Raw genomic sequence first — 16,479 nt, forward strand, 5'->3', positions numbered from 1 at the left:
TAAATTGAAAAAGTAGAAAACCATTCAGGTACATTTAGGTATGACCTAAATCAAATGCCTTATGATTATACAGTAGAAGTGACAAATAGATTCAAGGGATTAGATCTGCTAGGCAGAGTGCCTGAAGAATGATGGACAGAGGTTCATGACATTTAGCGGAGGAAGTGATCGAGACCATCCCCAAGAAAAAGGCAAAGTGGCCTTTTTCTTTTGCAACCTTTTGCAAAAAGGCAAAATGGTTTTCTGAGGAGGCCTTACAAACAGCTGAGAAAAGAAGAGAAGTGAAAGGCAAAGGAGAAAAGGAAAGATACACCCATTTAAATGCAGAGTTCCAAAGAATAGCAAGGAGAGATAAGAAAGCCTTCCTCAGTGATCAATGAAAAGAAATAGAGGAAAACAATAGAATGGGAAAGACTAGAGATCTCTTCAAGGAAATTAGAGATACCAAGGGAACATTTCATGCAAAGATGGGCTCAATAAAGGACAGAAATGGTATGGACTGAACAGAGCAGAAGATATTAAGAAGAGGTGGCAAGAATACACAGAACTGTACAAAAAAAGAGATCTTCACAACCCAGATGATCACAATGGTGTGATCACTCACCTAGAGCCAGCCATCCTGGAATGTGAAGTCAAGTGGGCCTTAGGAAGCATTACTATGAACAAAGCTAGTGGAGGTGATGGAATTCCAGTTGAGCTATTTCAAATCCTGAAAGATGATGCTGTGAAAGTGCTGCACTCAATATGTCAGAAAATTTGGAAAACTCAGCAGTGGCCACAGGGCTGGAAAAGGTCAGTTTTCATTCCAATCCCAAAGAAAGGCAATCCCAAAGAATGCTCAAACTATGGCACAATTGCACTCATCTCACACACTAGTCAAGTAATGCTCAAAATTCTCCAAGCCAGGCTTCAACAGTATGTGAACCATGAACTTCCAGATGTTCATGTTGGTTTTAGAAAAGGCAGAGGAACCAGAAATCAAATTGCCAACATCTGCTGGATCATTGCAAAAGCAAGAGAATTCCTGAAAAACATTGACTTCTGCTTTCTTGACTATGCCAAAGTCTTTGACTGTATGGATCACAATAAACTATGGAAAATTCTTCAAGAGATGGGATTATCAGACCACCTGATCTGCCTCTTGAGAAATCTGTATGCAGGTCAGGAAGCAACAGTTAGAACTGGATGTGAAACAACAGACTGGTTCCAAATAGGAAAAGGAGTACGTCAAGGTTGTATATTGTCACCCTGCTGATTTAACTTATATGCAGAGTACATCATGAGAAACGCTGGGATGGATGAAGCACAAGCTGGAACCAAGACTGCCAGGAGAAATATCAAAAACCTCAGATATGCAGATGACACCACCCTTATTGCAGAAAGTGAAGAAGAACTAAAGAGTCTTTTGATGAAAATGAAAGAGGAGAGTGAAAAAGCTGGCTAAAGCTCAACCTTCAGAAAACTAAGATCATGGCATCTGGTCCCATCACTTCATGGCAAATAGACGGGGAAACAGTGAAAGACTTTATTTTGGGGAGCTCCAAAATCACTGCAGATGGTGACTGCAGCCATGAAATTAAAAGATGCTTGCTCCTTGGAAGAAAAGTTATGACCAACCTAGACAGCATATTAAAAAGCAGAGACATTACTTTGCCAAAAAATGTCCGTCTAGTCAAGGTTATGGTTTTTCCAGTTGTCATGTATGGATGTGAGAGTTGGACTATAAAGAAAGCTGAGCACCGAAGAATTGATGCTTTTGAACTGTGGTGTTGGAGAAGACTCTTGAGAGTCCCTTGGACTGCAAGGAGATCCAACCAGTTCATTCTAAAGGAGATCAGTCCTGGATGTTCACTGGAAGGACTGATGTTGGAGCTGAAACTCCAATCCTTTGCCACCAGATGCGAAGAGCTGACTCATTTGAAAAGACCCTGATGCTGGGAAAGATTGAAGGCAGGAGGAGAAAGGGATGACAGACGATGAGATGGCTGGATGGCATCACCGACTCGATGGACATGAGTTTGAGTGAACTCCGGGAGTTGGTGATGGACAGGGAGGCCTGGCATGCTGCGGTCCATGGGGTCACAAACAGTCAGACATGACTGAGCAAGTGAACTGAACTGAGACATAATTTCAAATCCTAGCTCTGGTATGTGCTAGTTGTGAGTTCTTAGACAAGTTCCTTAACTTTTTTGCCCATGTTTTCATCTGTATCGTGGATAAACTACTTCATAAGGCTGCTGTACAGTTTAGTGAACTAATGCTTACAAATGCTTAGCACACTCTCTACTACAAGTTAAGTCTTCTATACATATCAACCATCATCATGAAGTCAGCTAAGGGAAGAACTGTCTTCAGCCAATTGTGGAGATCACGCCAAATGTGATGGAGTGAATGTGATGGAGTGAGTAGTACACTATAGATTTCCTATGGTTAGCAAAACACTGGAAGTGGTTTAAATTTCTAACAAAAAAGGTCTAGTTTGATAAATTGCAGAGTATATGCTAGAAGTGCCCTCTATTTCAGGCACCATGTATTGTGTAATCCAAATGTCAGTTGTGGTTATCCTTTGAGACCCCAAAATTGGCTTGAACACTATCCCACATACAGTGGGAAGTCCTGGAGGTACAATCCCATAATGATTTGGTGGTGGGGTCCTGTGAGGGCAAGGGTATGGGGGGTGATATTTCCCTGTTTACTTCTGCTGCTTCATCAACTCTTCCATTTATGAATTATCTTGCCTTACTGTCTGCAAGCTTTTCTTCTGCACCAGTCAGACCACATTACATCCTATTTCCATTCTTTCACTCCCTCAAACAACACCGATTCAAAGGTGTGTGTGCAACAGGCTTTCACTGAATTTTTGAGACAACGAAGAGGACTCACATTTTAGCGCACTGAGCGGTGTGAAGTCTTTTTGCCCTCCTGTGGCCAGGGAATCTTCTCACGAGTCCCTGAGAAGCTCCAGAATCCAGAGACCAAGTCCTGTAGCTTTTATTCTTCTGCTGCCCAGGCCCCTACCCTCCAACGTGCGCTGACCTTCTCTGCAGAAGAGGGGATTTGAGGTCTTATTTTCCAAAGAAGCCTGATAAGATATCCTAGGAAAGAAACATAGTTTTGCCTCTAAGAGAACCCTGATGTGACTGTAATTTTGTATATTTGTGTACCTGGCCCCACAGGCTCCTTTAGGGCAGGTACCTATGCTTGATCTATGCCTCAGGAGGGGGAGCAATAGAGCAAATAAGAATCCATGCACTGAGTTTAACTGCTTGGGTCCAAATACTGGGTCTGCTGCTTACTAGTTAGGTACCCATTGTAGGAAACGAGTTGTAGGGAGGATTGAGATAAGATAAAAGGTAGTGAACATAGAGCAGTGTTTGAGGTACACCCTGGGTCCTTAGTAAATGCCTACACTGGTTGTTCCCAGATGGATTCTGTGCTGTCTGTCTGCAGAGACCAGCTTCATGGATGGAGACATGTCATTCCAAGCTGAAAAGAGGTCTTTGGTGTGATTGAGTAACTTGGTTTTCTGATGTAGAATGTCAAAGGATGAGTTTTTAGACAATTTTTTTCCCCTTAGTAAGACTGCAGTTTAAATATTTGGACACAATAAAGGAAACTTTTACTTAACCAGGTTGGGAAGAAGAGTGGAAAAGAGTTCAATTGTTTCATCTAAACAGTAACAAGCCACAAAACCATGTCAGGCTTCCCTTCTCATTACTAATCACTTAACACTGCAGATTCATTTTGGGTCTTTTTTTTTTTCTTTCCTCTTTCTACATACAGAACAAAACCAAGCACGTTTAAAAAGTCTTTATTTGAGTTTTAGACAAAGAACAAGTATTGCATTATAAAGACTTGCTTAAAAGCATATCATAGTCTGCTGTCATTGTTTATGTGTTGAAAACAAAACAAAACAAAATTTTAAGGGAGAAAATGGTACATCTTTCCTCCACATTTTAACCCATTCTTAACTGAGCATGGATACAACCTTAGAAAGAGAGTCCTGGTGAAACGGTATCTCTGATGCACTCTCCTCAGGTTCTAATGGCTCCGTGGGAGAAGCACTATTGGTCTCAGACTAACCCTACTGCCAATGTGATGACAAGTGACTAGCATCTCTAAGGCCAGTAGTACAGAGCAGTTTCCATCTAAAGTTCTATTTCCCCACCATCTCTCATGAAGATGACTGACCTAGAAATGAGGGCTCAGTGTGAGTTAAAATGGTTCAATATACATCTGTTTCGAAAGTCAACCCGCTAAACTCTGTCTGAGATGATCCTACTGGGCAATAGGCCAAGCCTCCTGGTCTGCTTGTTGACTAATGGTCAGCAACATCACTGAGGGCAAGCAGCAAGACGGTGCTGACCTTGGAAATGATAAACTATGATTTATTTACTCCTTGGTTCCCCATTTAATATAATTAAAAGTCTTTTAATGTGCTAAGTGTCTAAGGCTTCAAGGTAGCAGCAAAGCACTATGTTGAGTATGGTGCCCACCATTTGACAGTGACTAGCCATGAGCTGATTGACACAGAGGACAAGTTTCCTGATCCAGACACCTCTGTCATCCTTCTTTTCATAAGTTCTGACAGAAAACCTGACAGATTAACACACAGGTATCAGAATAAACTGCAAAACGTTCTAGTCTTGTCCGAAATAAAATTTGTTTTAAGTTTAGTCACTAAAAATATAAGTTAACAGAACAGACTCTTTTTTCAGGTAAGAGAAAAGTTTTTTTGTTTTTTGTTTTTAATGTGCATAGTTCCATCTGGACTCTGGCAACATTTTGGGTGGTAGTCCAATGTTCTATTTCCTAGAAAATTAAAATTCAATCTCAACCCCTAGGGGTGAGGGGAAATAGGAATTGCTCCCTCCCAAATATTATTAGGTGGAAGAATAAAAATTTCTTACACTTCATTTTATCTCTTTAAGCTTTATTCTGCTTTTAAGGTAAAAGTTGTAATTAGTATTCATATTAGCAGCGAAGATCCTAATTTCTGTAAATTAAAATGACTCAAGACTAACTGAAGTAGCATTTGACAAAGAATGAGGGGTCGGTAGAGGGTCAAAAATGTCTATCAATTCTGGCATTAAGCACTCTTATTTGAGAGGTTAATTTGTATGAAAACAGCCAATAGGATAGTATGCAGGTCTCATTTGAAGCTGAGTCCTATGACTCTGAAGCAGGAAGCTGAGCTGGCCCAGCAGTGTGCAGTGGAAAGAGGGCTTTCATGGTGGAAAATTTCCATGAGGTCAGACTGCAGAGGGCATGGACTCTAACTCTGGCTCTTCAGCAAAAGTGGTTACTTCTAATAGTTGAAAGTGGAAGCTGCTTTGAAACTTGGCAATGTGTTAGAAAGTCAAATGTAATTACAAGTTTTTCTCTCTGATTGTCAAGTTTCACCACCTGAGGTTAGTAAAATGGTGAGAATCAGGAAATAGTACAAAAGTGGCAAAGAGCTTGAGAGTTCTACAGCTTTAATCACTCCAGACGCCATGGCAGCAGGGTCTCATCAGAGTGTCGCTGCTGTGACTACTGGGGGTTCATTCCCGGGAGGCAGATTCAAGCCAGGAAAGTTTAATCTGGACAGTGTCTCTTTAAAAATGCTAGAAAAATCAGTTTGAAGCCCAAGTTTCTTGTCTGTTTCTAAGCAGTGTTTATTCAGAACACTCAGGAATGACTCATGTAACATTGCCGCTTTCAAATACCTCTGCGTCTACTTCTTGCTAACAAGGGAAGGCAAAGAAATGCCAGCTTTGTTCTGAAGCCTGTAGTCATTTTTTTTTTTTCTTTTTTTAAATTAGAAGATGCTCTGAGCTTCCATAATCACAGGGAATTTCTTACTTGTGAAACAACAAACACTACCCAATAACATAAACTACAAGGATGGCAAGCAATATATTTCTTTCAAGATGATCCTTTCACAAACCCTAACTTTAGAAAGAGACATTTCACACTATGGTCCTAATGGAGCTGTGTCCCTGTTCTGCTTAGTGAGTTAACCCCATGGGGAAGCAGCTCCTGACATCTGACTCAGTAGGTAGCACAATGGAACATCTACTTCCACAAAGCCTTAAAAAGTCGCAACCAGGTGGGAAAAACATACCCAGAATCTTCTCACCATCATTTCCCCAGGGAGTGGTACCAGTGCCCCAAAGGGCACAGTCATCTAGTAACAAGCGGACTTGACCTCTCCCATGAGCTTATCTAATATTCTCACAACCTTGCAAAATACCACTTAAAGACTTAATAAATTAAAAAATTAAATAAATATACACCCACACATCCGCCATAATTCCTGGTTGCCATCCCCAAAAGGCAATCTCACCACAACAATTAAGGGAAAGAATAGCTTAATTTATTCATCAGGCACAGCAACTTTCCATTTCCTAAGGACCTTGAGCTAGCGTACAGGCATTAAAATAAAAATACCATTATGCCCAGGGATTAGCAGTAGCCTTGACAGCAGTTTATGAAGTATAATATTTCTTTGCACTTGTCAGTTGCCTTTCACTCATTTCCTGAAACTTTACCCTGAGGAGAATCCTGTTCCCACCTCTCAAAAAGATCAGTTCCAGAATAGGTCATGACAAGGAGCAGAAGGGTTGGTGAGTGAAAGTAGGCAAGGCTCCCAGACTGCTTTTTATGGTCACTTCACAGGTACTATTAATCCACACTTAACGCACCTGAGAGAGGCGTGACACAACATGTAAGTCTTCAGCCTGGCCACTTGGTAAAATGAGCGCAGGAAACGCTGGGAATGGAGGGATAAAGTAATAAAAGCGAGCGCTAAAACCAAGAACCCCACGTGACGGTTCGCTCTTGTGTGGTTCAGTGCAAGGGACAGGAAGGAAGCTCCGTCTATAATCACTCTGTGCACACTTGTATGTGTATCCACCGTGATGACGGCCTCAGCTCCAAGGGAAGACTGGCAGCTTGGGAACGACCATGTCGCCACTGACCACTAGCCATGGCAGCAGCCTCGTGTTTGGAATAATTCACAAGACAGAATGGGAAGGATCAGGGCCGGGAGAAGACATTCCAGAAGACTGGCCTTCTAGGCACTCGCTTGCCTTGTATATTTCTTGGTATACAGCAGAAGGCAGAGTGGTCCCCTGGGGAAGTGGCTCTTGTCTGAAACTTGCCCAGGACAGCCGAATCAGAGTGGGGTGCTGTCCTGATTTAAAACGATTTGAACATACAGAAAAGGAGGCTGCTGATACTTCTCAAACTCCAGATTCCCGGGGAACAGAGCAACAGAGCCCTCTACTTCCCCTCACAAGAGTTAAACTGATTTCCTCCAAAAGCATCTGACTGACTTAGAGAAGCATCACTGTCCACACTGAAGTGCTGGTGCGTCTTCAGAATTATTTGGGAACCATGCCTAATTTCACAGGCAGAAAACTAACTGGCTACATATAAATCCTTGAGGAGTTGATGTATTTTTTCTGTTCTTTTCTTGCAGGGAGGAAGAGACTGATACAGTGTGGAATGGAAGGGAAGAAATCTGACCAAAGCAAGTCAATTAGGATAAGAAGCGGTGTTTGCAGAATGCATTCTACTGAGAAATTGGAAAGTTTCAGAGGAGGAGAGGGTCAAACACCCATTTTTGAAGCTAAAGGTAGAAACCACAGAGGAGAAGAAAGTAAAGTACAAGTGAACAAAGTAAGATATTTTTGTTTTGTTTTGGCTTTAACAATGGGAGGACAAAAGAATTAAATCCCTTCACTGCCTTTTCACTGGAGAACTGAAAATTACTGTCATATTATAGGATGCAATCCACCAGTAGGAATCTAAGTTGCCTGTCTGCATAGTCTTAAAGGAGTAAATACCTGTCAATTCTCAAGAGAAAAAACTCGAGTTTGTTTAAATCTAAAGTCACCTACATGCTCCTTACCTGAACTGGGTATCATATTAATAGAAGGTGTGTAGTGTGTGGGGATTCACAATAAAATGAAGGACTTGTTCTGTGGTCTTTGACGATCTGAATCAGATAAGCAAAGACATAAATACGTGTGCTAATTCTTAGTGGCCCACGGTCCTCAGAATAAATGGTAGCTGTGGCTTTCAATTAAACTGCAATCTCATCAAACTTTCAGTGTTTTAAATATATGTATTAATGGAGCTATCACCTCTTTCAAAAAGCTCCCCCCCCATCCCCCGCCCCATCTCTTCCATTTCATTCTCCCAAATTCACTACCCTCCCCCCCAATACAGTTGTTCTCCTGCCGTTTCAGGTGTGAACTGCAAATCCCAAGATAAACTTTGCCACCGGAGGATTTTCCCTTTTATCTAACACTCCAAAGGGTTTGCCTCTCTTGGGGATGCTTTTGGCTCTGCTGGTTCTGACATTTGCTTTCCAATAAGCATACATCCACAATTGGTTTGCATTAAGTTGATGAAAGATCTAATCAGTGGAAACATCTCTGTGCTGTTAAATGAAAGTACGGTACCTAAAGTGAAATGGCAGAGAGGGGAGGCGGGTCTTATTTGAAAGAATATGACTAGTTAAACACAAAACAAATACAGAGGGAAAAGTAATTTAGAAAAGTACAGGAAAAAAAAAATCTACAGCAGGCAGCGGTGAAGAACGCAGGGCGACCTGTGCCCCCAGAGAACTGCTGCTGCCTTGTGTCCGAGCTTCAGGGCTCTTCAAGTGGACAGGCAGATGGAAAATGGAGCAGCTTCGTGGTTTCCTCTTCTGTCTCCTGAATTCTATTATGCGGCAGTTCTCCGCTTGCCACCTCGGCAATAAGAAACCTTTCTCTCACCCACTCCCCAGTCTGGCGGGGTCCCGCTCTTGGCCTTCCAGTGTAGCCCAGGGCGCTACTGTACTGACTCGGGGATGGTGCTGACAACGTGGGCTGCCTCCGGGGCTGCTGCGGGGGAACCAAAGAAGGCGCTGGTTTGATTCCTCTGCTGATCCCGGAGGTACGGAGGAACTGACGAGCTTTTGATGTGGAGGATTCTGGTGTCCATCACCTGACAGTCTATCTGCATCATCACTTCATAATCCTGCCCGTTGATCACATTCTCTGCAGAGAGGAATACACACAAGGAGTAAATATTCAACAAAAGGTGGAATTCCACTATAAGCTTCAACCCCAGGAAGACATCACGAGCTCCAAGGTGTGAACTGTCAACACGCTTTCAAGGGTATAGAGAGAATTCATCAATTACTGGACTGTCCTCTCCTCAGTTCTAGTTCCCAAACAACCTTCACTGCCTCAGTCAGCGCTGGAGGCACTGTCAGAATTAATACCACAGGTTACCTATTCACAGACATTATACGTCTTATATGCTTTTCATACAGTTGTATCATGACTGCAGCAACTGGAACAGAAGGAGATTTCAGAAGCAGAGGGTGGGGAGTGGGTGTAGGGGGAAGAATACTTAAGTCCTCTCCTTCCCTTTCAGCAGTGGGAAGGAGTAATTTGTCAAATGGACCACCATATCATGTGAATCGTAAGGAGGCCTTGGCCAAGACTGCTTGGTTCCTGTGCATCAGCAATATTTCTAATTTCATTAAGATATTCCCAACTATGCATTTAAAGGTTAGAAATTAGGAACATAAAAATACAGTGAAGGCTATAATAATTTCTTCCCTGATTTGTAATTCTGGGTGGTGTTTTCCAACTTGTAGTCAATGAAACTTGGCATAAAACTGACAGAAGAATTTTAAGTAGATGACATCTTTCAAGTCCAGCTGAACAGTCAGAGCAACACAGTTAGAGGATGTGTGAACTTGGAAGAAGGCTGGGGAGTCAACGTGGCATCTCAGTTTGCATTTTCAACCGTGAATCCAGAGCTGGCTGTGGGGATCAGGAAGAATGCTGACGAAGGTCTAGTCCTACACTGCCTTTTCATGAAGATGAAACACAGCCAACCAGTGATTTTAAAATTAAACATTTGGCTTCTCTAAGACAAAGAACTGAATTTAAAAGTAGAATTCTTTCTATTCCATTATCTTTTTATTTTTTATTTATTTTTTTTACTACTACACCATGTATGCCAAGTATTATAAATCCAGAGGAAGAAAATCAAAGTTTGACATTTGATCCTCAGATTCCATTATGTTTGGGAAAACTGAACTATGGAATTTGTCACTTATGAGGCAGGAAAAGATTTACAGAGATCACCTAATCTGGGGTGTCTTAAAACGGGGTCTAATGCAAAGATTTCTGAGAGTCCATAAGTTCCCTGAAATTACATGCAAAGTTTTATTTGTGTGAGCATTTTTCTGGAGAGGGGGGTTACATCAGATTCTTAATGAGGTCTATCGCCCCTTAAAGGTTAAAAACTATTAAATCTAATTATCTATCAACTTTAAGTGCCTTGAGCAGATCATATATCCTATTTTAAAGCTAATGGAAGACATCATTCTTCCACTTTTATTGGCTGATTGTTTCAATTTCTAAAATAGTCTCCACTGATGGTGAATTTCCCACTACAAGTCTTGTAAGTCTCTTTGATTACAGTTAAAGCTAATTTCCTTCTTTCCCAGCCTTACTAGTGATGAAGAGCAGTCGGTTGTTGCTGGGTATTAACTAACCCTACTTATTTTTTAAGACCATTGCTATGGAATTTTAACTCCGATTTTACAACTCCTGCTACTCGGTAATGGCTATCAAATCATTTACTTATCCTTAGAGCATTAAATCTGATTGCCTGTAAGTTAGCCAACCTCTCCTTATCCAGGTTTTTCTTTTCTAAAAAGTAGGCAATGGAAGAAAGACAAGCTGCTAATGTATTTGGAGTTATTACCTTCAGAACATGTGATAGGGTTCAGATTCCAAGGTACCGCACTAGTCATTTCCTTTTGGAACCGTGGTCCGTCTCTTTTAGAAAAACTGAAAGATTGTATGTGTGTGTGCATGCACACACACACAGATGACCAAATAATGAAAAACAGGTGTATAAGAGATAATATACATTACTAATTTTTACTACTTTCCTGGATTGACTCAGAATTCAGATGACAGTTTAAGATCAAAACTAGGTTCTCTCATATAGCCCATACCACCTGCAGAAGTCATCAGAGCCCATGTGCCTGCTATGCTTTCAACTGATAACTGGAGTTCTTTACTATCTTAAATATTGGGAAGGGATGAAAACTCTGGTGATATGAGCTCAGACGCTTGCGGGAAAACTAAAGCTGTGTCATGATTCCAAAAACCTGGGAGTCCCTCGCCATGGCTGAAATGGCACCATTATCTTAAGCCCAACCAGGAGTCTCAGACTAGCTATGGTTCGGGAGGCTTTAAAATGGACTCTGTTCTTCACTCCTTTCTGAACTTTGAGTCCAAGGAGATGACCGGCAGTACTAGAAGAAGACTCTACCAGATAGGATATGAGTGTCTTAAACCGAATTTAGGAAGCCCTTCTAAATGACAAACTGACAATTTAGGGTTTAAATTGACATACCATTAGGACTCCCAAGTTATCCACAACCTCTAAAAAAATAAGAGTGGCTCTAGCAATTTCTTTTCTTTGGTCCACTCTGTGGGACCCTATAAAAGAGTCCTTTGGGGGTTTCAGTACTGATCCCCTTGCATAATGAGTGGGGTGGTCTCAACATTACTGATGAGGTTCTAATTATTTTCACTAAAGGAGAACAGAATGGGAAACAGCTTATGACAAATTGTGGTCTTGGTAGGCCCTTCCCCTGTGCTGTCAGCCACACAGTCTGCTTCCAGGAGCAACAGACAGACTCTGAAACTCTGAAACTGTGCCTCAGTGTGAATAATACAAGGGGTCTGCAGGTGATGCAATGGTAAAGAATCTGCCTGCCAATGCAGGAGATGAAAGAGACACGGGTTCGATCCCTGGGTTGGGAAGATGCCCTGGAGAAGGGAAGGGCTACCCACTTCAGTACTCTAGTATTCTGGCCTGGAGAATTCCATGGACTGTATATATAGTCCATGGGGTCGCAAAGAGTCAGACATGACTGACCCACTTTCACTTCACACTTCCAGTATTCTTGCCTGAAGAATTCCATGGATGGAGGACCCTGGTGGGCTACAGTTCATGGGGTCACAAAGAGTTGGACATGACTGAGCACACACGCATGTGAATCATATATACCAGAGTAGGTTCTAACTGGAGAGATGAGACCTGAAGATTCTGGTGGCTCAGGGAAAAGGGAGAGGAAGAGCCTCTGAAGGAAAATCCAGACAGGATGTGAGAGGCTGAGGACGGGCTGCACACTCTCATTAAGGGCCAGGCTTCCATTATGAATGGGCAGCACCCCTGGAATAAGAGAAAACATCACAGCTCACGGGCTTTCTGACAAGGGGGAACAAGGTAAATACTGGATCAGGGAGTTGTTAGAGCTGAGTTATGTGAAAAGATTGCTAAAACATTTTTTGTGTACTTAATGAAAAAAGACAGTGACTGGGAAAAACAGAACTAAAAGGAACAGTATGGGGCACAAATGGTAAAGGTTCACTTTCCCTCTTGTACTAGCAAGCACTTTTTTTGAGTGCTGCACAAGTGATATAACTAATCTTATGTTCTGGGCCTTCTGAAGTAAACACAATGAGAAGAAACTTTGGCCTGAGTCAGGAAAAAGGTATAAAATATGAATACTTCAAGTTCAAAACTAATCAGGCAAATAAAAAGGAAGAGGTGACTGACTTGAAACACGAGCACCAGAAAGTGATTCTGAATGCCCAGAAGGACTGGGAAAGCACGAAAAAAAGTGCCTGGACACTGGAGGTGGAAAAACTCTAGGCAATGTGAAATTCTGAACGCCTGTAAACACATAGTAACTGAATTAAGAATGGCCTGCCAAGAGGCTGTTAGCTGGGAGATGACTAACACATACATCAGAGCCTTGACTGTAAACGGAATTCAAATACCTCAGAATTTTACAGAAAGCTTAATTTAAAAGCAAAACAAAACAAGACTTCACCAGTGCTTTGCAAAGAAGTTATGTATGAGAAAACAGATTTCTATTCAGAATCAGACACTAATCCTAACAAGAGGTAGGTAGCTTGCTCTGCGCAAGTTAGGCTGGTGACTGGTTGTAGGCTGTTGGTATCTGTGCCTGAATTCTGCGGGGTGTGGGGGGACATGGAAGGTAGATAAAAATCCCCCCTTCCACGGATCACAAGAGATAACTTCATCCAAAACAAACAAACTGAAAAATCAGGAAAGAAACCCAAATGGATAAGAAAGAGGAGACAAAGGGAATGGAAGGTGGGAATAGAATGAACAATAAAGTGGTAAAATATCACACATGTCCTGATTTTGACCACCCCAGTGCACCATGCATTGGAAAAAAAAATTAAAAAGCTCTTTCTACTCTTCTACCCAAATTCTCCATTCAACTTCTTTTTTAAAAAATTAATTTAATTGTAGGATAATTACTTTACAATATTGTGATTTTTTGCCATATATCAATATGAACCAGCCATAGGTATACATATGTCCCCTCCATCGTGAACTCCACCGCCCATCTCCCTCCCCACTCTATACCTCCAGGTTGCCACAGAGCACCGGCTTTGGATGGCCTGCCTCATACATCAGACTCACACTGGTTATCTATTTCATATATGGTAATGTACATGTTTCAATGTTATTCCTGTTTCAAGAACTTCTTCTAAGAACCTTCTATGAGAACTCCAATATTGATCTTTTTCTTTATAACCAATATATAAATGTCCCATGTCACTGAATATGTTAAAATACTGATAGAAAAGAGGTGTGGCTCTTTTAAAAAATGTCTGGCATTTTTGAAGGTAGCAGGTAGGGGATCACTGGTAGAGCTAGAACCTTTCCCTCACCAGCGGGAAAGAAGACTGAGTGCATAATAGTCATATTGCAGACGGGCTTCCCAGGTGACACTAGCGGTAAAGAAGCCACCCGCCAGTGTAGGAGACATAAGAGGTGCAGGTTTGATCTCTGGGTCGGGAAGATCCCCTGGAGGAGGGCACGGCAACCCACTCCATTTTTCTTGTCTGGAGAATCCCCATGGACAGAGGAGCCCGACGGGCTACAGTCCATGGGGTCGCAGAGTTGGACACAACTGAAGTGACTTAGCAGGCATGCAAACTGCAGATGGAAACACAAAATACACTTCCGACTTGAATCTTTCCAGAGATATAAGGAAGAACACCAGCAGGAGCAAACAGCTCCCAGTAACTACTATTGTCTGCCCTTTGCTGTTTCTCTGACAGTGGAGAGATTTCAGGCTGTGAGTGTCCAAAGGCAGGGAGGGACAGTGGGAAGGGCTTTATACGTTTAACTATAAGACAAACCAGAATCTGTTAAACATTTAAAAAATACATGTGTACTTATTTATTTTTTATTGAAGTATAGCTGATTTGCCCTATTACATACATTTAAATTGTATGACATAATGATTCAGTATTTTTATAGATTATATTCCATTTAAAGTTATTATAAAATATTGGCTATATTCTCTATGTTTGGGGCTTATTTACTTTATACATAGTGGTTTCTACTTCTTTATTCCCTACCTTTACCTTGTTTCTCCCCACTAGAAACCACTACTTTGTTCTCCATATGTTAGTCTGTTTCTGTTTTATTATATTCGGTCATTTTATTTTTTAGATTCCACATATAAGTGATAACATACAGTATTTGTCTTTCTCTGTCTGATTTATTTCACTAAGCCTAGTACTCTTCAGGCCCATCCATGTTGTTTCAAATAGCAACATTTCATTCTTTTTTATAGCTGAGTAGTATTCTGTTGCAGCTATATATACCACATTTTCTTTATGCATTCATCTGCTGATGGACACCTAGATTGCCTTCATATCTTGACTACTGTACATAATGCTCTCATGAACATTCAGGTGCATGTGTTCTTTTGAATTAATGTTTTCATTTTCTTCAAATATATACTCAGAAGGGGAACTGCTAGATCATATGGTAGTTTTATTTTTAGTTTCCTGAAGACACTCCATATTGTTTTCCACAGTGGCTGCACCAATTTACATTCCCGCCAACAGTGTACAAGGGTTCTCTTTTCTCCACATCCTCTCCAACATTTGTTATCGGTGGTCTTTTTGATGACAACCATTTTGACAGGTGTGAGGTGGTATCTCACTGAGGTTTTGATTTGCATTTCTGTAATAATCAGTGATGCTGAGCATTTTTTTTTTCATGTGCTTGTTGGGCATCTGTATGCCTTCTTTGGAAAAATGTCTTATTCAGGCCCTCTGCATTTTTTTTTAATTTGGGCTATTTGCTTTTTCAACATTGAATTGTTATGAGCTGTTTATATATATTTTGGATATTAACCCATTACTGGTCATATCACTGAAAATATTTTCTCCCATTCTCCTGTTTTCTCCCAAAATGGTTGTCTTCATTTTGTTGATGGTTTCCTTTGTTATGCAAAAGCCTTTAAGTTTAATTAGGTCCCATTTATTTACTTTTGCTTTCATTTCCTTTGCTTTAGGAGACAGATCCTAAAAAATAGTGCTACAATTTTTGTCAAAGAGTGTTCTGCCTATGTTTTCATCTAGGAGTTTAATGGTTTCCAGTCTTACATTTAGGTTTTTAATCCATTTTGAGTTTATTTTTATATACAGTACTAGAGAATGTTCTTTAATTCTTTTACATGTAACTGTGCGATTTTCCCAGCACCACTTAATGAAGAGACTGTCTTTTCTCCATTGTATATTCTTGCCTCTTTTGTCATAGATTAATTGGCCATAAATGTGTGGATTTGTTTCTGGGGTCTCTATTCTGTCCCACTGATCTATGTATCTGTATACAGAACCATACTATTTTGATAACTGTAGCTTTGTAGTATAGTCTGAAGTCAGGAAGTGTGATGCCTCCAACTTTGTTCTTCTCAAGTTGCTTTGACTATCTGAGGTCTTTTGTGGTTCCACCTAAAATTTTTAGAATTGTTTGTTCTAGTCTTGCGAAAAATGTCATAGCTATTTTGATAGGCAGTGCATTAAATCCGTAGATTGCTTTGGGTAGTATGGTCATTTTAACAAGATTAATTCTTCCAACTTGTGAACATCAAATGTCTTTACATTTATCTGTACTGTCCTCAATTTCCTTCATCAACAACTTACAGTTTTCAGAGTACAGGTCTTTTAACCTCCTTGGTTTAAATTTGTTTCTAGGAACTTTATTCTTTTTGATGCAACTGTAGATAGGACTGTTTTCTTGAACTCTCCTTCTGATAGCTCATTATTAGTATATAGGGAAACAAAATATTTTTTAAATTAATCTTGGATCCTGTAACTGACTGAACTCATTTATTACTTTTTTTGGTAAGGATTTCAGGGTTTTCTACATACAGTGTCATGTCATAGTAGTGAGAGTTTTACTTTTTCCCATCCAATTTGTATGCCTTTTATTTCTTGTCTGATTAATATGGCTAGAACTTCCAACACTGTGTTAAATAGACGTGGTGAGAGTTGGCATCCTTACCTTATTCCTGAGTTTACAGGAAAAACTTTCAGTTTTTCTTGTTGAATATATTAACTG

General features: G+C 40.7%; 1 protein-coding gene across 1 annotated transcript in view; it reads right to left on the minus strand.

Moving 5' to 3' along the window:
- Positions 1-3,795: 3,795 nt before the first annotated feature.
- Positions 3,796-16,479, minus strand: part of ATF6 (activating transcription factor 6) — a 239,836-nt gene continuing 227,152 nt past the window's right edge. The window contains exon 17 of the mRNA XM_043450905.1: positions 3,796-9,035. Within this exon, the coding sequence (XP_043306840.1) occupies positions 8,827-9,035 (209 nt within the window). The 3' untranslated portion in view covers positions 3,796-8,826. The remainder of the gene's footprint in view (positions 9,036-16,479) is intronic.

Source organism: Cervus canadensis, chromosome 2, assembly GCF_019320065.1.
Source record: "Cervus canadensis isolate Bull #8, Minnesota chromosome 2, ASM1932006v1, whole genome shotgun sequence".
Taxonomy (NCBI): Eukaryota; Metazoa; Chordata; class Mammalia; order Artiodactyla; family Cervidae; genus Cervus; species Cervus canadensis.